Here is a 22,616-nt window from a genome sequence, read left to right as displayed (position 1 = left end):
TCCACCCCTCTTGTCCTTGTACACAGCTACTCTCATGACATGATTATGTAACCCACTTTTCTTAGAACATTTCAACAGTGTTGGCATTTAAAAGCCAACAATCCCTCAAAGGCTTTAACATACCTCATCCTGAGTGAGGAAGGTCTCTTTCTGCAGTGGGGTTAAATATCTCCCGATGAGGCAATTGAGATCCTGCAAGACGAGAGTGAATTATGTTTGATTCAGGATTGTCCATGTCATGTCGTGAAATACAGACATGAAAACACTGCTCTACACAAGGCTTAAATATTCCTCAGAACAAAACAGTGATTAAGGTGCGAGAGTCCCTCAAAGATCAAAGTCAGAGGCGTTATGGATGCCTTTCTGCATCCACTTTAAAGTGAATGGTGCATTATGGAAACCCAATTAAATAAATAACTATGGCAACAGTTACCTAAGCTGAACCGTCGAAAGCCTGGGAGATTAATTAGTATCTCTGCCAAAAGAAAGATGGCAGGCCTCACAAAACATTGCACTTGAATTTACATATTTAATCTCTCTTATTGTCAATCTAAGGATCAACTCACTCACCGTCTTATTAACTTTCTAATTATTGGTCTTAAAGAAGAGGACACTGAAATCCAGATTGTTGAAAGACCAGTATGTAGGATTTAGTGGCATCTAGTCGTGAGGTTGCAGATTGCAACCAACTGAATATCCCTCGACTCACTCACAAAAAAAAATCTCTGACCAAATTGGTCCCAAAAAAGGGAAAAAAACGTTTGAAGTAGTCCTGAAAATCATGACGTGCCAAACTTAAACTGCATCAGCAGTCACAAACTGGAACAAATGAACTAGACTGTGTCGCCTACAGTATTTGGAAAATTTGGCTAACTAGCCAACAACTTATCTTTCAATCCATGTTTCAGTTATTCTGTCTGCATTTACATTCCAATAGATTGAACTACGAAGTCCCACTTCTCCCAAGTGCATGCACAAACACACAAAAGCAACGTCCACGTGACCGTGGGTAATTAGGACAAATAGCCCAAGTGCCAGTTCTATAATACGCCATTTATCCTGCACAATGCGATTTCTATAATAAATATATATATATATGTATATATGTGCCCCCTGTAAAGACGTATAACATTTTAGATTGCCTTGACATTATCCCATTATATACCGTCTCTAACCCAGTTATTCCACTGAGCCAGTTTTATACCGGGCAGAAAAAGATTAGGCAATATCCAAGCAAGGGCACAGCTGTGTCCCCCTCATATCTCCTGGGACACAGAGATAAATATGGATTGGTCATGTGGAATAGGTAATGTGTAGGGCTAAAACAACCCGAGGCATACAGAAAGACAGATCGATGGACAGGAGGCACACATGCACACTCACAAAGACCATCTGCCCCTTACAAGTAAGATGAGTGATACTGACTTTGACATAGGTGCGTTCGGTCTCCACAAGTTCACAAATGACTTTGCGGAGCTTGTCGGCATCTGAGAGCTGTCGGGGAGTTGCAGGAGGTGGGAAGGGCGAGTCCGGGCTTGGCGAAGAGGACACACACTCCGAGGGATTCATGTCATGCAGACTGCGGCAGAAAGCAGCGACTTGCTCTGTACTCTGCAAATTGAAGAGGGAAAGAAAAGTGTGATATGATAAATTATGCAACTCCGACTTGAAGGCAAAGGAAGTAAAATCCATACATCGATCGATCGGCACAGAAGCAGCACCTCAGATATTCCGTTGCAGGTGTTGCTTTCCACCTACTGATGTGCACAGACTCATGACTGTGCAGAGAGTGAGCCTGGAAAGAGGCAGCTCTAAAAAAAATCTTTTGCACTAATTTGATCTATTTTCAGTCTGTCATAACAGTGACTCTCCGCCTCCCTCTCTTTCACTCACATCCCTCTTTTCCCTGGTGTTTTCCACCTACTGATGGATCAGTGGTGTAATGATTCATCTCTTTCACAGAATCAAAATATACGCACGACAGTGTCTGTCCACATACAGTAGGGGTTGCTGTGGAGACCAGTCTTGATGTGCATTACACTATCATTTTGGACAAAAATAGACCCCACTCAACAACAGCCTACATGGTTGAACTAATACGGTTAGTGTGCTCTCAACAGGCTACAGCTACACCAGTCAGACCCACCAAATTTTGGCATTTGACATCAATAGAAGCACAAAACAGAAAGCGCAAACAGAACTGTCTTGATACCCATCAAATCCGTCTTTCATTATATGAAGAAATCATTTCACAGATCAAACTCACACATTGAGGAGACATTAAGATTAACCGAGAAAATTGCAGGGGGCAAGCAGTTATGGCCATGTAACTGCAGCCACTAGCAGTGAGTGCATAACAGAGCTGAGAGGTCTCTGGTTGGGAAGGTAAGAACTTTTATAGGCCAGACAGAAGCAATTTGTCCTGGCAAACCTATAAGCTCCTTTGGGAAATAATAATATAGCCACCGAAAAGCTGCAGAAGATGGAGGATGTTATCACAACTTTGTGTTTTTCATGTTAGATATTACTTTGCATAGGTGTACAAAAGTCCACTGTTCATTTAGCTGTAAAATGCAAAAAAAATGTACAACGAGTAGGTGAAAGGTGGACACAGTCTTAACTTAGATGGTTCAATAAAATATGATTAAAATGGAAATACAAAAGCAAAATATGTACACAATAGAAGAGGAACCTCGTATCACCCAGCGAGAGTCGCTCGGCTTCTGACAATGGTTATCAGCATTGTTATCTAATCAGACAGACGCATCCATATGAGAGGCACGACAGCCGTGTGTCTCTCCTGACAATTTCCCAGAATAATTAGGCAACTCCCAGATCAGCAGATGAACTGGGAAGTGCTATAATGTCTGTGGCTGTAATGTTGCAAATGCAGTTTGCACCAATGCGCTGGTGCTATTTTAGCTAAATCTGTAACGAAGGCTGTTGCAATAGGCATTTTGTCAACTTTGATGTTTTTGCTCATTGAAACATTTTAGTGTGAACACACTCAGAATATGCGCATAAACACAACAGATCAATTGAGATTTTCATTAACATGCATAAAAACATGTTTTGTCACAAGACACTCTTACGCAGCACATCATGTCTGTCTTCATTCCTGCAGTACTTTACAGATGTGGTAAATTCAATTTTGCAGTTGAAAAAAAAAAAAGAAAAAATTGTAAATAAACCTGATCCTTTACTGTCCAATTAGTCAGCTGAGCTCAAGCAGTGTTACTGAGCTTAATAAGACAGTCACAGTCAAGTCATAATCTTCACAATCACATTCTGGGCTAATTAACACCATGGAAGCTTTGGATGCATGGACGGTCATGACATGGCAGAGAGAAGAGAAAGAGCGGGGGCGAGGGGTGTCTTCAATAAAGCCTTCAACATCACATGAAAAGGACAATATGTAGATAAAAGAGCTGTCATGGGTAAATCTGTGAGCTGCCAGAGATGAACATTCCCCCTAGCAAATGAAATATAGATTAAAAACAATTTCAAAGCATGAAAGTACTGAGGATGGAGCAGGGAGAAGAGGACATCTGCCCTCTGAAACTGAGATCACGGCTTGAGGCGCCAAGGAAGAAGACTGCAACAGTCAGAGAGTCCCTGCAACAACGGCCAGGATAGTTTGTCAGACTCAAGTCCAAGTTGTCTGGAGCCAGATCAGTCGAGACTCAGCTCCTACATGCAGTGTTTTAGTTTGGCATCCTGTGGAGCCTTCCAGTGATTACAGGGCAACTCTGCGACACAGCGGTGACTCACAGCTTCCTGTTGCCTGCCTGTAGCAGCCAAGAGGAGGTGTGAAACGAACGCAGAGGAAAGGTGTTTTACTCTCACTGGAATAAGACCACAACAGCATGCCAGGCATCGCAGCAGCAGCAGCGAGAGCTACCCAGGTATGAAAAGGATACAAGGAAGGAATCTCACCAGATGAAGCATGTCATAGATGGAGTCTGAGGAGCGCTTGCTGTGCTTGCTCCACTTCAGGACGGACATAGCCAGGTGCAGGTGGACAGCCAGCGTCTTTTAAAGTGCCAACGGGAAATAGGGTTTGTAAAGAGTCAAGTTCACACTGTGCCTCTCCCACACATCTCTCAGCCCTTTTGTCTTCCCTCTGTTTCAAAAAAGGAGAAGGTGGCGTGGTGCTCGTCATGAAGGATGAGTGAAGCTGCTCAGCCTCCTCCTCTCCGCCCACCAGTGTTTACTCCCCTTCTTTTCGCCTCCAGAGTCTGCTGTAGTTCTGTCACTGATATTCTGCTGTTTTCTCTCTCTCCCTCTCTCTCTTCTCTACAGGCTGGGTAAACTCAGGCACACAGTGTGAGTGTGAAGATCTGGCCAGCTCCAGTAGCATTGTAAATGAGTCTTGATAATCCTCCAGACCGGGGAGAGAGCAAAGGAGAAGGAGGGAAGGAGTCTCCTCCTCAAGGTTGCAGCGGAGCGGGATTGGCTGGGTGAGCCACACCGCAGTAGAATATAAATGCAGGATTTCAGGAATAGGGGGAGCTGCAAAGGAGTAGGCTGCAGAGGAGGGTGACAACAGGAACAACTGGTGTGGGAGGTTTTGCGGGAAGAAAATGAAGAGTGGGAAATGTTCAGGCGTAACAAATATACTTGATGATAAGCAGCAAATCAAGTGAGGTACGAGTTCCTGTGATAGGTTCACAAGCCCAGAAAACATCCATGTTGGGATCAGTAACTGGAAAATACAAGGAAAATACACCTGCAGATAACACACATTGAGATTTCCTCCATCTATGAGTTAATTCCAGGATTTGTGTAACAACCGAGTCTCATGACGAACTTCTGGTGTGTCCTTTTTCCTTGAGTTTGCAATTTCCACAATACTCTGACACAGGGCACAAATTTGTGCATCCAGAGAGTGACAGTGGTAGCGTATAGCAATGTATAGTTGTGACTGTTATTCAGATAATAAATGTCTTGCAACTGCACTGCATGCCTGTCTATTGAGCCCACAGCCAGTGGAGAAAATGGTGTCATTGCTTCTTCAACGGTGAAGTTTCACTTAGTGTAACTGGTGAAAGTCAGCACCAAATGGTGAATCCTTACTCTGAATTTCTGGCACCAGACCCTGACAACTAACCAATGTGACCCATCTAAACATACCCACGAGCAAGTAAAAGGGCAGAGAAACAGGGGAATGGAGGCTATATTGTAAATAAGCTAGGTGTTTTGATGGATTTCTGTCCTTTAGTGCAATGACAAAGTGCTTCTCTCTTCCAAAGCACAAGATAAAAAGAAGCACTTCTGCAGGGCTTAGATTTGGGGTTATCTATCATTTACTCATTTACTCTGACAGTAAGAAATCTCTACAGCCACTGCATCATTTTTGAAAACAAAACGTCCAGCTTGTCAGTGCTGCTGCAAGCTTTCAGTGACCGTTGCATCATTTGCTGTAAATTAACAAACAGGCATCGTGATGTACTCAAGGGGGCACTTGTCAAGCACAGCCAAGAAGCAGATTCGCAAACAGTTGTATGATTTCGCTGTTATTAGTGAGCTTTTGGTGTATTTCCAGACATCATTACCACATTTCAGATACACAGACTGGAGTCTTCACTAATCTCCGAACTTCAATCAGTATAAGACCCTGCACTGGTATTTGAAGATAAAGCATTTAATTACAGGCTTCCTTTGTCTTTGAAAAACGGAGACATCTAGTCTCAAAAGAGAGAGATTTGGAAGAACATTTAAAAAGCAAAAAGTTGAAAAACAACAAAAGGCACAATTTAACAGGACAAAACACCTAAACCACCACTGATGGAATGCTCATATCTTAATACAATATTACTAATTACTATACAGCTAATGAATAGAACTGGTACAATGTTTGATTCATTGTTGCTCATTAAAGAGAGAACAGACTGAACAGTGATCATTGGAGGTACACTGAGAAATGTTGTGGTCATCAGGTGTTTTGATTAGAGATAAACTCACCTAAAGCATATATTTTGACCAAACATCCTTTTAAAGTCAGCTAGTTGCAGAAGGAAAACACCACTGAGGCTCACTTCTTCCTCAGCGTAAGAAGAATTAGTCATCTTGTTAGCCAAAGCACTTCAATCGCACAACAGTAAAAGGCAGCTCTTTGAGGTTTTTTCTTATTGCTTGTTTTGCTAATCCTCTTCTGGGATTTCTGTTGTAATTTATGTCTGAATGTTCATTCAAAGTTAAAATGCATACACCTCCATTTATTACCTGCTCCTCATCACCACACATAATTAAGCAATTAGAAGTCGAGCTTAATCAAAGACCCATCCGTCACTTGACTTTTACATTCAAAGCGAGTATAATGTATAAGATACACTTTGTTCGGCAAAGTTGGCATATATTCATTTTATATCTCTTTGATTTTCATTATGTCAGAAGTTACTAAATACAGTGAAACCAGCTGTGTGCCACAAACCTGACAAAGAAGCATGGGGTTAACACCTGGATAATAGGAATATGAATACTGCTCTCCTAAACAAGACAAAATGAGCCAGTGACAGATGGTTCCTCAAACTGTGGTGAAGGAAACTGTTTTTCAGATGCACTTTCCATAATAATGCAGAGCTGAGTGGGATGCTGTGAAGGACAAGGACAGGAAACAAGCACGGGAGCCAGCACATCACATGAAAGATGTGTTGTCAGATGTTTTCTGCAGTTGCACTCAATCAGACTCCGCAAACAAGTAATGAGCTGTGGCGCTTACCTTTCTGCACTCGTCGAACTCGCTGAAGGTCTCGGAGTCGTCGTCCAGACTGTCTCCTGAGCTCTCGAGCAACAGTCCCACCCCGTCATCCAGGATCTCCTCTGCAAACGAAACGGCCATGTATGAGTTTTGTAAAATGCTGCATCTTGTCATTCTTATTACGATTTAAGACCTTTATGTAGAACATTCCGACCTCATCAAAATTATCCACTCTGCAACACACTGCTGAGAGCCTCCTGTCCTCCCTAATGGAGACTCTGTGGATTCACCATGTTTGCATAACTGAAACTGCTAGTGCCACAAAAGACACTAACAAAAAATATTTTCTGCTCACAATAATCAAACCCTGAGAACTGCCCACTTTTGACTTTCTGGTCCATTTGATATCCTTTGGTATAAAGTAATTACAGGTCAGCTGGGTTGGAAGTATGACCGTACTGTGAGCAATTGATGGTTGTCACACGCTGAAACATGATTTGTTTTGAAGTTCAACTTTTCAGTTACGTCAGCTAATTGAGCCTGTGAGTGTGCCAAGCTGCCTAATGCAGCTCTAAATAAGGAAAGGACACTAAATGTTAAAACAGCTGCATCCAGCTAGCATGTCGGGCTGAATGCTTCTCACCTTGACTCTGGGAGAAGATGTCGGTGTAGAGATCTTCCTCTGCATCTGAGCGGCGTGGGGGCAGGAAGCAGAGCTGTCGGCGGTCCACAGAAGGCAGGGTGTTGACTGTTAAAGCCAATGAGGCTTGAGAAAATGCCGCCTTCATGTCAGAGAAGTTCAGACTGTGAGAGTCTTTTCCGTTCAGCTGAAGTATTTCATCCCCTGCATTTAGACCTGCAAAGTGGGAACACGAACATCAGGTTTGGTTCAATTGACTGTCACACATCCATGCAGTAACTATATCTAATTTTTAGCACTGATCACTGATGCTGAGACGATTATTGTAAGTAGCCAAAACAAAGTAAAAATATTACTTTGAAGACAATTAGTGGTAGATTCATCTCATATGCTGCAGCACAGCATAACTGCATGTACTCCACCTGCACTGCGACCAACTCCAACGTGATATTTTGACATCGCTTAACTCTGCAGTCTAACTTCGTGAGGGACGTTACTGAATAGCACACCTCGCCACAGCTGCTACAAAGGCCAATGAGAGGCAGTGCGATTATGATTATAGTAATCAACACTTGAGAACTGCTGTGTTCTCTGAAACCTTCCCTGTCTACTGAAAACAGGTTCTAATGCATTTCTAAGGAGAGACGGTGTAAATGTTTATTGACCTCTATGTGAGAAAAGAATGATGCAGTTTGAAAATACATGTAAAACAAGGGAGCTAACAACAGCTAGTGCACCCCAGATTGTATCACTTTTTGTTCTCTAGCTGTAACTCATCAGGTTGCAGACACAGACTGAGTGTCTTTGAAAGGAGTTCATTTGACGGAGATGAAGGGTAATGAACCTTTGGCGAAGGCTAATCCGCCCGCCTTCACGTCAGTGATGTAGAGCTGCTGTACTCCATCCTCCTCCACCACTGAAATGGAGAAACCTGGAGGAGGAAAAGGAGAGGCAGAGAGGCGAGAAGAGAGAGAGAGAGAAGGGGGGCTCTTATATAAAACACATCAGAGGGATTTGTGCAGTACAAATGGGAAACGTCTGGAAAAACACACACACACACACACAGGTCATGTATAGGTCAAAGAAAAGCAATTATGCGCAACACAACAGCACCACATATGAATTCTTGGACCCTGATTTACAGCGTCTTAACTGAAACCAAAAATCATACAATAATCGTCAATCGAAAAGAAGCAACACAGGATCATTTAAATGGTTCCTACCGTAACCAATCATGCAGGATTCATCTCTGTCAAACTGGATCTCTTTTGTTATTTTGGAGCAGAGCTCAATTTCTTTGTAAAGCTGCAAAGAACAAAAAGAAGTTATTATATAAATCATGGAACAACGGCCTACTTTGTTCATATTCTGGTGGGTGGGTTAGTGACAGCACCCAAAGACAGCGTTAATTTTCTGTATCCTTAGACAAAGCGGCTCCAGCAGAGTCTTTATGCTGAATGCTCTTTGGCATATCATGATTACATACAAAAATACAAAAGTCACTACAGATAGTGTTTATTAAGGCTCTCCATGAATAGATTTATGTTTTGGCACACAGTTCTCCCAGGCAGGCATTTCTCCGGAGGAAATACACCAAATCGAAAGGATAAAAATATAAAACCTATTAATAATTCACAACAAAGGATGCGCTAAAGGTCTGTTGTTTTCTCCATCTTATGATTCCTCCCACAATCTAATGTAATTACGCCTTTCCTCAAATCATTTTTTTGGACCTGTATAATCTTGAAGTCTGGCGGAGGAGGAGGGATTAGATCGTGTTCAAGCAGGTAGTGACATACCAAGTCGCACACATCCTCTTCTGGTTTGGGAATGTAGAATTGCACTTGGTTTTCGATAAGGAATTTGAGTCGCAAGTAGTGCTTGGTGGGATCGAGCTGGTGAGCCTGTGGGGCGAGGGCAGAAAGACAGGAGGGGGATTGGTTGTTTGATGCCATAAACGTCAGTCATTTTATCATTTTCCTTGACAGAAATAGGAATTACAAAGCTAGTCAGCACTTTTACCCAGCAGCCTCGTCTTGTTACACTGAGATATGAGACAGTTTCTTCTCATCTTTCTGACTCTGCAAGTCTGATTTGTATTTATCTGGTTAAATGATGTTATAAGAGGCCAGACAGTGGCTTTCATTTTAAAAGTGCTTGTGTTTTCAAGTGTCTCTCCATTTTTGTCGCGAAACATCACTGGAGTGAAATGTGAACTGTGAGTCAGGTCGGGTCATTGGAGGCTGGGCGCTGTTACCTTGCAGATGGTTTCCAGAACACACAGCACCGACTCCCCTGGCTGGATGATGGTTAGCACCGGCTGGTCGTTTGGCAGACACACCCACGAGGGGGTGAGGTGGTCAGGGACCCAGATGTCACTTTCTGTGCTGGGCCTCGGAAGGCTTTTCACAGTCCCATCCTCACTTTTCTTTGAATGGAGACATTAAAAGGGGTTTTCAGTCTGCGACTTTAGCACAGATTCATTTTTACTATGTATGCACGTTTTACGACTGAGTTTAATTTGATTAAAATGGCTGATAAATCCACTGGTATGCTTTAATCATTCCTCAAAGTGAACCCCTCCACCAGTACCAGTACCCACAGAGCAGAAGCAATACATTTTTCAAGGATTATAGTAAATCACTGTACACTGGCTCTAACGTGCCTGAGTAGCCGTTATAGTTGTCACCTCTGGGAATCTGCTTTGCTGCTTACTCAGGACACATAGACAGCTAATATTTCATTGACATCAGTGTTGGCTAAAGATTTAGTTGAGGAAATTCCCATGCATGCTTGACCTAAACCTCACTGTCAAATTTATGCAAACAGAGAATGATTGCTCCTTACTGTGTGTTCCTTTGCAGGATCAGCATATATGCCATCTACAGGCTTTTTCACGGTCTCTTCACCATCAGCAAATACCTGCTGGGACAAGAAGAAGGTCAAGTGGGCATAACTCAGCAGAACTGTGGTGGATAAATGCATGAGGGGAAAGGGAAATCTTTGTGTGGCCGAGGCAGTTCTATTGGTCTGAAACTTGAAAATAACTGTAAAACCTCACAGACCTGGTTGATACTTGGATGAGCTTTTGTTTTTTTCTTTGAGGTAGTGTCAAGACCCCAGAGAGAGGAGAACCTGCTCTTGCGCTTGCTGCAGGAGCGAGACATGGCCTGTGTTCGCCGCCTCACTCCGTTCTCTGTGCGAGCTGCCACCTGCAAAAACATAACGACTCGATCAGGGCAACAGGCAGTCTGGGTGACCTCACCTCACATCACATTTCGCAATAATGTGTAGAATCCTTTAGAAAAAGTAGGTTAAGGAGGGCGCACAAAAAAAGAAAAGCCATTAAAAAACAATGTGTGCTTGCACAACAAGACAGTGATTTTTAAATATCTATGAAAAATATTTATATATTTAATACATATAAAATATTTAACTGACTTATCTGGTTTAATTAAATGAGGAGAATTTGTCACAAAGGTCTCTTTATGATAAATAGTTAACATAGAATAAGATAATCTTTTATTGATCCCCCACATGGGAAATTCATGTTACAACAGCACAGGGACAGAGGTAGGTAGAGATAATTAAGCATATATAATAAGAATAGAATTAGAGACAGATATAGAGCATAGAGAGTCATGTCTGTTTCATACATGAGCATCAGGCACATGCAGATTTTCACACAATCTGGCATTTCTAGGCTACTCTGCTAGCCTAGAAATATGCTGAATGAGGCATTAAAAAGCACTGTGCATGCTTAACCTCGGCACTCATTCTGTCTTTTTTAGCACAGTCTTTGCTCTGTCCTTTTTGGACGTAGTGCTGATACAGGTATTCATGGAAGTCAAGATGAGAACTTTACAGAGGAGTGAAACAGTAGGAACGATTAAAAAAAGAGAGGAGAGAGCTAGAGTTAGATAGTGTCTTTTGTTAGATGTCCCACCCTGCCCTCTTGCAGCTCAAACACCCATCTGCTCCACAGCACTGCGTTGGTGGCGAGCGATACAAGTACCTCACTGATCTGCAAACACGTCTCTTAATATTTTCCTGTGCTAGCAGTGCTTTTAGCTGTGGAGTACATAACCAAAGTACAGCAGTGGGAGGCCAAAACGGCACCAAAACCGCCCAAACAGGTGCCCTGCGTGAGACCCAGCCTCCAAAATAGAAGTCATTGTGGAAAAACACAACGCTTTTTAGTTTCCGGAATCAATTGCCCTACGAAGAGAGTCAACTGGTGACAATGTGTATTTTCAGGGAGATGCAGTATTTTGCTCCGCTTGCTTGCAATCCAAGGAACTTCTAAAAATAAGAGCAGTATAGTGTTTTGAGAGATCATCCTACGGCTCAGAGGTTACAGATACAACAGCTACAGCTTGTGTTGCTGAGGTATACTTGAGCCAGACATTGATGCCTCAAGCATTTACTGGTTGTAAGTCACATCTAAGAAGTCTCCAGCTAAATGCATAGAAATGTAAATGTATGTTAAACTTAAACCATATAAAAGCATGTTAAAGAAGTGCTTCATAAAACCAGATTACATAAGAGCATTTAATGAACATGAAGAAACAAAGAGGTGATATTTACCAGTGCATGGAAGGAGGAGACAGAGAATATACCCAGTCGGCCCATTGCTAGCTTGGTGGGGCGTGAGGCAAAGGCCAGGAGACGTTTGGGGTTGGGCAGCTCTCCTCCCTGCAGGCTGGCCAGGTAGCATCTGAAGCGGAATAGATCCATGTGAAACTGCTCCAGGTTCTGCTCCCACAGGAAGATCTGCAGCGAGAGAGGGACACAACAACACATGCAGTTAATTGTTCGCGAAAGCACTTGTTTGTCAACTTCAAATCAAGATGGAGCATCTTCTCTCTGCCCCTGAAGCTCTGTCACCACTTCGCTCGAAGTGTTGCCAACCTGCGCTCTCTGTTCCTAACGGTTTGATGTTCACTGGGGCAGTAGAGCAGGACATTGTGATTATTCACTGGGCCGTCCCCTCCCAGGCACAGTCCTGCACTGGTGTTGGGAAGAGGCGGCCAGCGCCATGGCGGAGGGCTCTGTATCACTGCCAAGTAGCCCAGAGACGAGAAAGAAACAATACTGCACATTCCACTGGCAGATAGAGGCTGGGAGCGTTTCAGCTTTCTAAGGAGCAGGCCTATATCCATTCAGCTCCGCACAATGTGAAACCTGACACTGCCAAACAGGACCGCTCCAACTAGCCACTACCTAACAGACCAAACAAAGGCCATTTGATCTCCCTTCTCTGTAAACAGACCTATTAAAGACAATATGAGCTTTGCAATTAATTGAGAGAATAGCAGGCAATCGACTGGTGCCAACTGCATACCGTGTTAAAAACAAAGAGCAGTCGGGTTCCGATAGGTGTGTAGCATCAGCAGGCTGATGATAGCGGATGATAGCCCTGAGATCTGTTACTTAATCTCCTCATGCCTCTCCCTGCTTCTCTATCCATCTCCTAATTCCTGCATCAGAACTTGGGGATACTGATATTGAATATGTTGTGAAAATAGTATTTGTTATTGTCACTACAACTGTGGAAAAAACATCTCGAGCGCTATAGAAGTTTGGTTCTTCAGTGAAGCTGAAGTTCATCCTGGAGCAAATCTCCTTCTCTTTGAAGCTGTCAGTCAGAGAGAGCAGCAGCAGCAGGAGGTTGATGGCAAGAGCTCTCGTGTTGATGAAATACTCTGCTGCTGCTTTATTAAATCCAGACAAAGCTTGTATGTGACCTTTTATCAGTCCCCCTGGCTTCTTAAGTTGGTTATCAGCTGAGAAAACTTTGAAATAGTTGAACGGGTTGATTTCCACTACAACTGTGACTGCATTTTGTTCCGATACAATACTTCCCAAATCACACACCACTGTGTGACACCTGGGAACAAGCTGAAGTGGAAATGGAGAATGAAACCTACTTGATCCAGGATTGTCTTCCTCTTCTTGGTGTCAGTTACAGCCGACAGCTGCATGTCTCCCATTTTCTTCATCTTCTCATCCATGTCTATCTTCTGCTCCAGCTTCTTGATTTCGGCGCGAAGCAGGCGCACCGTGTCCTCTCTGTGGTGCTGGCGGGCGACGGCGGTGGCACATGCCGAGTGGATGGCCGTGATCCAGTTCTCCAGCTCTGTCTGGCTGCAGGTCTGCATGGGGAGAACAGCAAAAGGTCAGAGGTTAAACAAAAGAACAGCCTCTTGACACTAAGCCCCTCACTTGTTTTTCCTGTGTTGATTCACTAATGATTCTAATCAGAAATTAAACTTTAAAAGACCATGAAAGGAAAGAAAAGTGCATATAGGTCATGGTAATGCTTGTCTATGGAATAATTTATACTTATTCACAGACCAGATGACATTTAAGCATTTCCTTACCTGAAACAGAAAAGCATCTCCCAGGGAGTTGCTGAGGCAGAACACAAAGTCCTTTTTGGGATGCTCTGGTACAGCCTGAACAATACTGTTCTCTACCCAGATGGCATGCTTGGGAATACTGTTGTTGTCGATCCCTGAACGGCCGTCAGTCTCATAGAAGAACAAAGTGCAACCTGGAAAACCAAAATCACCTATTTATTACTTGACAGCACAGGCATTTGCTGGCACAGTCCCTGGGAGAGAATAACAATGATAGTCTCTCAAAAAGCCAGATTTGCTCAAGCTATTTAACTCTGCTCTCCAGTGGCCAACATTAAGAAGTGCAGCATGGCTGACTTATCATTGAGGGAGCATCATGATCATTGGAGTACTGATTTGATTTCAAGCCTGGTCGAGTGCCATCAAATTTGATAATGAGGTTTGCATCCTGCTTGAATTAAAGCTTGTTTTTCTGAGCTTAGTTGGCATTTGAAAGATTAGATTATGCATAAAATACTGTATATGAGCAAAAATCAAAAGCATACTGTGTTGACACTGAGATTATGGAATTAAGTGTAAATGCTATGGAGACGAACCTTTCAGGGAAACCCAGTAACTCTTCCACTTGCGCCTCGTGGCTGACTCCACTTTCTTGTTCTTCTTATGTACGAGGAAGTTCTTGACGGCAAGCCTGCCAGCTTTACGCACCATCCCCTGGGCGACGCTGAGCAGCGGGTCGGACTGGTAGGCGGAGCTCATAGTGCTCTGCTCGTCACTCAGGGCGGAGCCCGCCTCCTCCAAGCTCTCCGTCTGGCAGGAGCTCATCTCCAGCTCCTGACGAAAGTTCTCATACACGCCCTGTACGCACTCGCTGGCCCCGCCGCCGCTGCTGCTGCCGCTGTCGCTGCCAGCGAACATGCTCCTGCCAGCCGCCGAGCACACGGAGAAGGAGGCCGACATGGTCTTGTAGCGTCTGGACTGGTGCTCTGCCTCCACCGTCACCCCGTCGATACCACTGTCCTCATACTCACTGCCCTCCCCTGCTGTGACATCCTGCATTGTGGCGGAAGCACAAGACAGGTGAGACGGCATGGCACCCACGTTTTCTTCATCACTAAGAAGGAAGCCAGTCAATAACTTCTACCCTGACTGACGTCTAAGCCGTCTCTGTAGATACAGGATAGTGCCATTCTCCCAAAGCAAATATGTTGCAAAAACGGTGCCTATCGAGAGTCCATGGGCTGCTTAATCCTGAGGTTGTGCTCAAAATTAATTACTCACAGCAAAGCGTCTGCTGCTGTGTGAGTACAGGCTGCTCTCCCTGTGGCACCACAGGGTCTGCCCTCTCCTACCCACATGGCCAAAGGCTCCTGGGAGATGAAGGGGGTTACACCGAGCTCAGTATCTCCATCTGGTCACGTGACCCAATCATGCGCTCCAGAGCTCCATTCACTAGGGCTGACGGTGCCCCACAGTGACAGGGCCACCATACACGTTTTACTGTTACACTTTTCCACAGACCTCCCCTCATTTTCATAACAAAGACTGAGGCATTTCAAACGGGGAGTGACTTTAAGCTCTGCCCCCTCCATCACAGCCTCATCTTCCAAGAAAAACAACAGTTTCATCAGGAAACGACACATCGCTCCCTGACACAGGCATTCTTTTCACACTTAATCTGTTTTAGCAGCGTATTATCTGTGAGGTGAATGCAGCAGAGGAAACGCTCAAACACAATGGGGGGAAAAAAAATGAATGAAGGGAGCTGTCTTAGTGGTGATGCCACCAGCCTACATTAAGATTCTGCACAGCTTTTCATACTCTGTCCAAGGAGCATAAAGGAGCCATGACACAGCTTCAACAGTTCAGGTCCCTGACATTTCTCTAACTTAAAAGAATATTTAACAGACATGAATACACGGTTTACATTTTCATGGGTGGAGGAAATGCTTTGTTCTGTTTTCTGTGTTCTGTGCCTCATTTTATAAGGGATTATTTGAGCCAAATTAGTGGTGTAAGGGATCAGCACACTGTGGAATTGCTCTGCTCTTACCTGTATAGTCTGCGCCCTCCTGCCCTGCATACTGGCACACATGGCAGCTTGGTGGCTGTTCAAGCCTTCAGACAGGCAGTGGGAACGCCGGCAGGGGAGGGTGTATGCACCGTAGGTGTTCCCATCCTCCTCTGATGGGGAGAGCATCTTATCGTCCTCTCCCTCCCTGATAGCCCGGCTGCCATCGTGCCACTTGGCATAGCGGCGTTGGGGCTGCTTGCGGGCAGGGTTCTTCTGGCTGTAGAGCTCGTCAAGGGAGTTTGCCCTGTCAGCCGAGTCCGTGGGGCTGGACTGCAGGTGGCCTTCGCAGTCAGTGAAGTCCCTCTCATGGGCTGCGTCTATGATCTCCTCCGTGCTGGTCAGGTGCTCTTGGCTGAGGTCAGACAGGGAGAACTCCAGACTGTCATCTCGCCACATGTCTGCAGATTTAGATCTCTTCTTCTTAAAGCTGACGGTCTCCTTGGAGCCATCCTGAGTTTTCTGGAGGTATGTTACCTCGCAAGTGTACAGATCTTCATGCTGCACCTCCTCTGCAGTGGGGCCAGGTAGGGTTATGTGCATCGTATTCATGTGCACAGAGGGATTGGCCAGGTCATTGTGGAAGGACACAGGCCGCAGGTTCATGGCCACACGGTCCACCCAAATGGGGCTTCCAAAGTCTGGGAGAATATTCGTCTCATTGAAGGGCTCCAGGCCATTGTCAGCCAGGGACTGTGGGATACTGGGAGTGCTACTTGAACGCGTGCTCGTCTCAGAGTTCCTGTGCTCTATTTTCCCTGATGAAGCATGTCGAGAGCGTCTGGACTGTTTGTTGGAAATACGAAGAGACCGAGACATGTGCTTGCGTGACAAATAGCCATGTTCGTTACCATAGAGGGCATGGTCCCCGTTCTGGCTCTCGACATTTCCCATGACTCAGAGGCTGAAAAGAAGGGGACATACATCTTAAATAATCTTAAAAAAGAATTTAAAACCAACAGAGAAACATAATGTTTCTTTTCTATGAGAAATGTTTCCGACATCAAATGACCGAACTGTGTCCGGATGTTAGCTTACCTGCAGGATCGGAATGGTTTTTCTGGCATTTTGTTTGTCACTGGATCCTCACACAGTTTGGTCCTTCAGCTGCTGGTACGATCCACAAAGCTCTGAAAAAAAAAGACACCCAGATGAGAAATCATATCAAATGTCTGCCATGTTCAGTTATGTGTTATAGTTAGATACTGGCTTGTGTTTTAAGAAATCTGTGGCTAAAAATTGAACACTGTCATTTTTATGTGTCCATTGTGGCCCTTCTTTGGCTGTATGCAACAGTCAAAAAAGTAAAACAATATATAAGATACAGAGATGTTCAGCTAAGTCAAAGCAAGTTCCAGCATTCATCAAGTAGAATTAAGATTTAGGAAATCACAGCCCTAATTCTGAGGAAAAAGGTCACTGCACGACCGCTGGCCCAAGCGTGTGTGGTGCTGGTCAGTAAATAAAGTCGAGGAGTTTAAATAAGGAAAGCAGGAGTGCAGCAACTGTAAACTCAATCCTTGCTTATTGTGTTGTAGTATCATACACTTTGCAGGAAAAAAGAAGAGATAGTTCTGGTCAAGCTAGCTAGATAACCCCCCCACACACTCTGACAGAGGAGGTGATCCACTCAGCCCCTTTCAGCATGCACAAGGCTTGTGTGAAGTGGAGGGGATGTAATGACAATACGAGCACTGCGACAGCCTGAGTGAACATGAGTTATTCACAGCTGAGGAGAACCATCCATGTAGTGTTGTTGTTTTCTGTTCTCAAGCACTACCTCCTGCATTACAGAGGGTGGGGGTGGGGGTGTTTGGACTCTATCTACCTGCCTGCAGGCTGGACAGCCTGCTCCAAAAAGGTCCTCTTCCCATGCTTGTGACCATCAACAGATGGGATGGAACAGAGGATTAACTAACCATGTTGCGGCTGTTGTTCCTCCTGATGTGCGTTCCCGTCCTTGTAGGACAGACCCTTTGGGGGGTGCAGTGTTTCTTGTGTACAGCCAGCGCAGATGAGTGGGAGCCCAACCCTCTGCTGCTCCATGCACTCAGGCTTACTCTGAAGAGGGGCGTTACGTAAACTGGAGCTGACCCCGTTTTTCTACCTTATGTTTCCCCCTTTCCCCTCTTCATTCTGCTCACTCATCACCCCTCACTGGTACTGCAATGCACAATGTTTGATGCTGATGGAAGTCCATTAATTTTCCCTCTAACCCTGCAGTTTATACAGAAAAGAAAAGGAAGAGGGACAGAACTATGAGACACCACTGCATTCATTACAGGAAACGGGATTCACTGAGGGACACAAACATGCTTACACAATGCCAGCACACGTGTTACACCACGGGCTGCTTCTAGGCTGCTTTTTACCCTTTCCCACACAGCACCCCTGTATTTTTTTCATGCATGTAAGGTGAAAGTTTAATGGCTCAGCACATGTCATCCCTGGAGACAAACAAAATGTCCTGTGTGTTTTAGCCATGATTGCCACTGTGTGAGGCCTACAGGGCTTCATAAAACTGTAAACACAATAAAATAAAGCCCCACAAGAACATTTTGACAGGCCTAACAGTCAGTATTTATGGATGAAGTGTTTGCTATTTATAGGGGAGCTTAATATGTTGCTGTGCTAGATTTGCTAATGTTCTCAGTGGTTTCAATGTTAATATGATGTTTAATTGGCCCAAAATTAATTACGCTGTCTCAAGCTGAGATGAGGGGCTTAAATAACAGATGATGTGCTTTCCTCAGTCAGTACAGTTAAGGCAACACACTGTTCACTGACCTTGGCTTTTACAGCACAACCTAATTTGATCAAAATGTTTGATAAAGGAAAATAGCAGATGAATTCTGCAACACTGTTGGAGTGATTCACTACCTCCTATTATTGTGACTATACATACATTGTCTGCCCTTCCTCTTAAACGGGTAGTCCCATTTAGATTTTAAAAGGCAGCAGCAAAGTCAGTAAAACCAAATTTCACATGAGGATGAGGTCAATTAGTGGTCCAAGTCCTCTCAGCTGCAGTCGAATCAGCACGTTCATGGGGACAAAATATTTCAATCTGAAAGGTATGAACAGCTCCTTGTTCAGTCTTTCACAAGATCATTGATAGTTTGAGCTTAAAAAACGATTACAGCTCTCTTTACAGTAAAATCGTTTTTGCAGTATGCACCTTGATGAATACTTAAGGTAGCAGAGCACTGATTCCATCTGAACAAAGTGATTTCCTGTAAAGGTTTTAAGATTGAAGAACACAGATAGTTAAGCGGCTAACCTGGAAACACTCTTTACATAAAAATGCACAGCACTCATATTCCAAATTTTTCACCGATCGAACGTTTTACTGCATTTGTGTTCCCAGAATATACACAAGGTTAAAATGGCCTCAATTCCCCAACACTACATCCTCTAAAGCTGCGACGCTGCTGGTGCACAAAATCCATCATCAGCTCTTTATTAAAACATGAGGAAGAGACGCCAGGATTTGAAAACATATTCTAGAGCACCAAATCCCCAGGAACAGCCCATGGGTTCTTCTAGAAATACCTGCTAACACACATAATTCAGTGCGCCGCTCTCTGTCTTGTATCCTCGCAATCATCCTTCATACACGAGATAAATAAATGGAAATCAACAATTAGATTGGAAAATGTTACCGGTAATTTGGCCGTGTGACAGAGTGAGGAGCCGAGTAAATGGGTCATTTTCAGCAGACTGCATAAGAGCACAGGACGGCAGACGACTCGGAGGATTCATCTGTTACAAGCCTTTAATGAAATACATAACCACAGGAGATTCCAGCCACCCACACATCACAAAGAAGAATAGTTTTGTTGTGACTCAAGATTAGCAACACAACGGCTTCAGGGAAAAGCGCAGAGATTCACCACAACTAACACCACTGTGGAAAGTTGTATAGCACGTTTGTTTGTGTCATCGATGTTGACACTATCCAGTGTGCGTTACAAGGATACTAATGTCGATCATGTAAATATGAAATGTCTGTTTAATACTGTACAAAATATACATCAAGCTTTTGTTTTTTTTCTCTTCTTTTTCAAGCATCTTGAAGTGAAATTACAGTTTTTGCTCAAAATTCTGCAGATTTAGACTTATAAAATGATACTAGCTTTATATTTCTTCTGTCCTCACAGTGTTACAAACTGCAGTTGGAAAATGTTAAACATACGGGAGGTTTTAGGTTTAGTCTTGGCTCCAGTAGCCACAGTTTGGATTTATGGTAAGAAAGACTTCACGAAAGATTATCCAGAACCTCTCTTTGTATCTGCATGACAGTATTGGAACATAAATGTCACACATTCTGATTTATGCCAGAGTCTACCCATTTCACAACAGTGGGGATGATATGTGAAACTGTTTTGGGAGAGTCGTGTTCATGTTTCCATCCCATGTGCCGTGGCATTTTGTCATCCCTGAAATATGTGACAAGTAGATTTAAGGTCCTTTTGTTATTAAAGACCACTTGAAAGCCCAGCTTATATTTGACAAATTCTTGGGCCTGTTTGAACAGCAACAAGGGAAAACTGTCCTAACACCCACCTGCTCTTCTTCTCCTTCAGATCCCCAAGGACAAAAAATGTCAAGTTGTCTGTATCATTTCAGGAAACAATGAAAATTCTTGCCCCATGGCCAAAATCTGACTTATGGACTTTCAGCAAGGTGGAACCCACTGACAAGTGTGGAACACCTGGTCACACATTCCCTTATTCGTGAGCTCCATGTAGAAAAAATACTGCAATACACCACATAGATCTGAGGACACAAACACAAATTTCGTCACGATCTGATTTTGACTCCGTATGTTGCCCTGACTCTTGCAAATACATTCCTGTCATTTAACACAACTGCATCGGTGAAAAGACAAGAATGCACTGAGCTGACTAGTTACAAGCTCCAACACAAAACCCTGTAATCTGAACACTCCAGTCTCTAGAGATAATAACACAGGTAGTTGCGTGGAGGGGGTTTACCACTGAAAGACTGCACTCAAGACAGCTCACATTGTCCCCGCTGATATACAGTCATATGCTTCTGTGCCAATGGAAGCACCAAACAGCAATCTCCGGTTCTCATGACTCACTTTCTGCTCCTGAGTGTGTTCAACTGTATTTAAGATTCTATTAGGCCAGGGGGAAATTTAGCATCAACAAAAGCTCCCATCCTCTTTCAACTGTTTCATGTCGGACAGAAACATCCGCACCAGACTAGCATTTAGTTGGGATGTCGAACAAAACAAGTACTTCCCCCGGCCTTCATTTAATAGATCAACTGAAAACTATTTACCTCGATCATGTAGCCAGAGAGTATTTTTCTGACTTGGATCTGTAGCCCTAGAAACCCTGAATAGCAAGACAGCAGGAGAAGAGGGCCTCTGGTGATAATGAAAGCCGCAAACTTGTCTTGGAATAGCTTTGTGCCAAGAATGTACTATGGAGCAACGGGCTAGCCAGCATTTGTGACATCCAGCCAAGATTTATACAGCCTTATTGAAAATTTATCTTGAGAAAATACAACAACCAGCAGGCAAAGTAATATTAGTTGTAGCAATTCTACTGCCATTGCTAACAGCGGTCATTTTCAACAGCAACTCTGGCTCTAACAATTGCACTGACGTGGTAGCGGGTGAAGTAACATTACGCTAAAAACAGCACATCTCCGCAAAATAAACAGACAATAAGCCAAACCGCCTAGTTATTTTCACTTGCTGCAGAATGGATTTCATGTTTCAGAGGATGGCGGCAAACGCTGCTGCTGTGAGTAACCTGACCCCATCACGGGAGGCTCAGGTGGTCTTCTGTAAAGGGATTTTGTTAATGTAGCAGCAGCCTTTAGAAGGATGCCAGCGCATGTCAAGCAGAATAATGGCTGACAGTACAGCTGGTGTGAGACCTGGCAAGACAGCGACCAGCGACCACTGGTAAAGGTAGATGAGGTGGGCAGATTTGCAATTTGAGTCCAGAGCGAGACTGTTCGGCACACTGACACCTTTTGTCTGTCAGTGCTGCACACTGGGCTAAGCAGGACATCAGGAACAATCTTGCTGTTACTGTATTATGGCTACAATTAATGTTGGCCAAAACACCTCCTTTTTTTTGCATGACTGTTATCCATGCTAATATATGCTCACACACTTGTGCAATTTCTAATTGGTTGTTTATTATTTTTTAATATAGTGCAAACATTATTTATTATCCATAGGGGCAACAGTATTTTTATAAACTGTACACATACACAGACCCGTGCAATGCTGTGTTCTTTTTACGCAACACCATTTCTCAAGTGCAGTTCAACATATGGCATTGGTAGTTTTTTCTCATCAGAATAATGACAATGGCATGTTATGGGCAGTAGTATTTATGGCAGTTAGTATTTTTATAATCTGTGCAGTTGAATTTTATTCTTTATCCTGTATCCTCCTTATCTCGACCCTTCTATGCCATTGTGTTTGCTGTTTTGCTTTTTAATACTTGCTGGCTGTAATGACTTAATTCCCCCAGCATGGGATCAGTAAAGTTTTATCTTATCTTTTTGCATCCTCATTTGAGTTTACTGAACGTGGTTCTATTTAAGGTGGTACTGCTGTGTTTATCCAAATTGAGGAAAGCAAAACATAAGCTGCAAAAAATGCCTATTTTAATTCCCCGTGATGTGTAATTTTAAAAGTGAGTTACAGTCTTTGCAGGCACTGATTGTGGAGCCTGTTGCTGAACAGCAGCTGGTGTTGTTTAGCCTGGTGGCACCTTTGTCCCTGCCAGTGTTTTCTCTGGGGCACCACTGTGTGCAGAGGTCACTGCTTCTGCTGGTGTTTAAGCTCTG

The 22,616-nt window shown here is 43.8% G+C and overlaps 1 protein-coding gene across 4 annotated transcripts in view; it reads right to left on the bottom strand.

The window, feature by feature from the left end:
* LOC139336163 (rho guanine nucleotide exchange factor TIAM1-like) overlaps positions 1–22,616 on the bottom strand; it is a 42,073-nt gene that overhangs the window by 4,939 nt on the left and 14,518 nt on the right. For 2 of the 4 annotated variants that reach the window (XM_070970104.1, XM_070970106.1), the window contains exons 2-17: positions 16,812–16,903; positions 15,756–16,677; positions 14,299–14,755; positions 13,724–13,896; positions 13,271–13,495; positions 11,928–12,113; positions 10,406–10,552; positions 10,188–10,262; positions 9,598–9,768; positions 9,140–9,244; positions 8,564–8,645; positions 8,185–8,271; positions 7,344–7,556; positions 6,722–6,822; positions 1,426–1,611; positions 124–192 (exon numbers count right to left, since the gene is read on the bottom strand). In XM_070970104.1, coding sequence (XP_070826205.1) covers positions 124–192; positions 1,426–1,611; positions 6,722–6,822; positions 7,344–7,556; positions 8,185–8,271; positions 8,564–8,645; positions 9,140–9,244; positions 9,598–9,768; positions 10,188–10,262; positions 10,406–10,552; positions 11,928–12,113; positions 13,271–13,495; positions 13,724–13,896; positions 14,299–14,755; positions 15,756–16,667 — 3,189 coding nt within the window. In that variant the 5' untranslated portion in view covers positions 16,668–16,677; positions 16,812–16,903. Of the gene's footprint in view, positions 1–123; positions 193–1,425; positions 1,612–1,721; positions 1,926–3,936; positions 4,455–6,721; positions 6,823–7,343; positions 7,557–8,184; positions 8,272–8,563; positions 8,646–9,139; positions 9,245–9,597; positions 9,769–10,187; positions 10,263–10,405; positions 10,553–11,927; positions 12,114–13,270; positions 13,496–13,723; positions 13,897–14,298; positions 14,756–15,755; positions 16,678–16,811; positions 16,904–22,616 lie in introns of those variants that run through there. The other 2 variants (XM_070970107.1, XM_070970108.1) reach the window with 2 other exon arrangements.

The sequence above is a fragment of the Chaetodon trifascialis genome, chromosome 9, assembly GCF_039877785.1.
Source record: "Chaetodon trifascialis isolate fChaTrf1 chromosome 9, fChaTrf1.hap1, whole genome shotgun sequence".
Taxonomy (NCBI): Eukaryota; Metazoa; Chordata; class Actinopteri; order Chaetodontiformes; family Chaetodontidae; genus Chaetodon; species Chaetodon trifascialis.
This window is presented reverse-complemented; position numbering and strand designations above follow the sequence as displayed.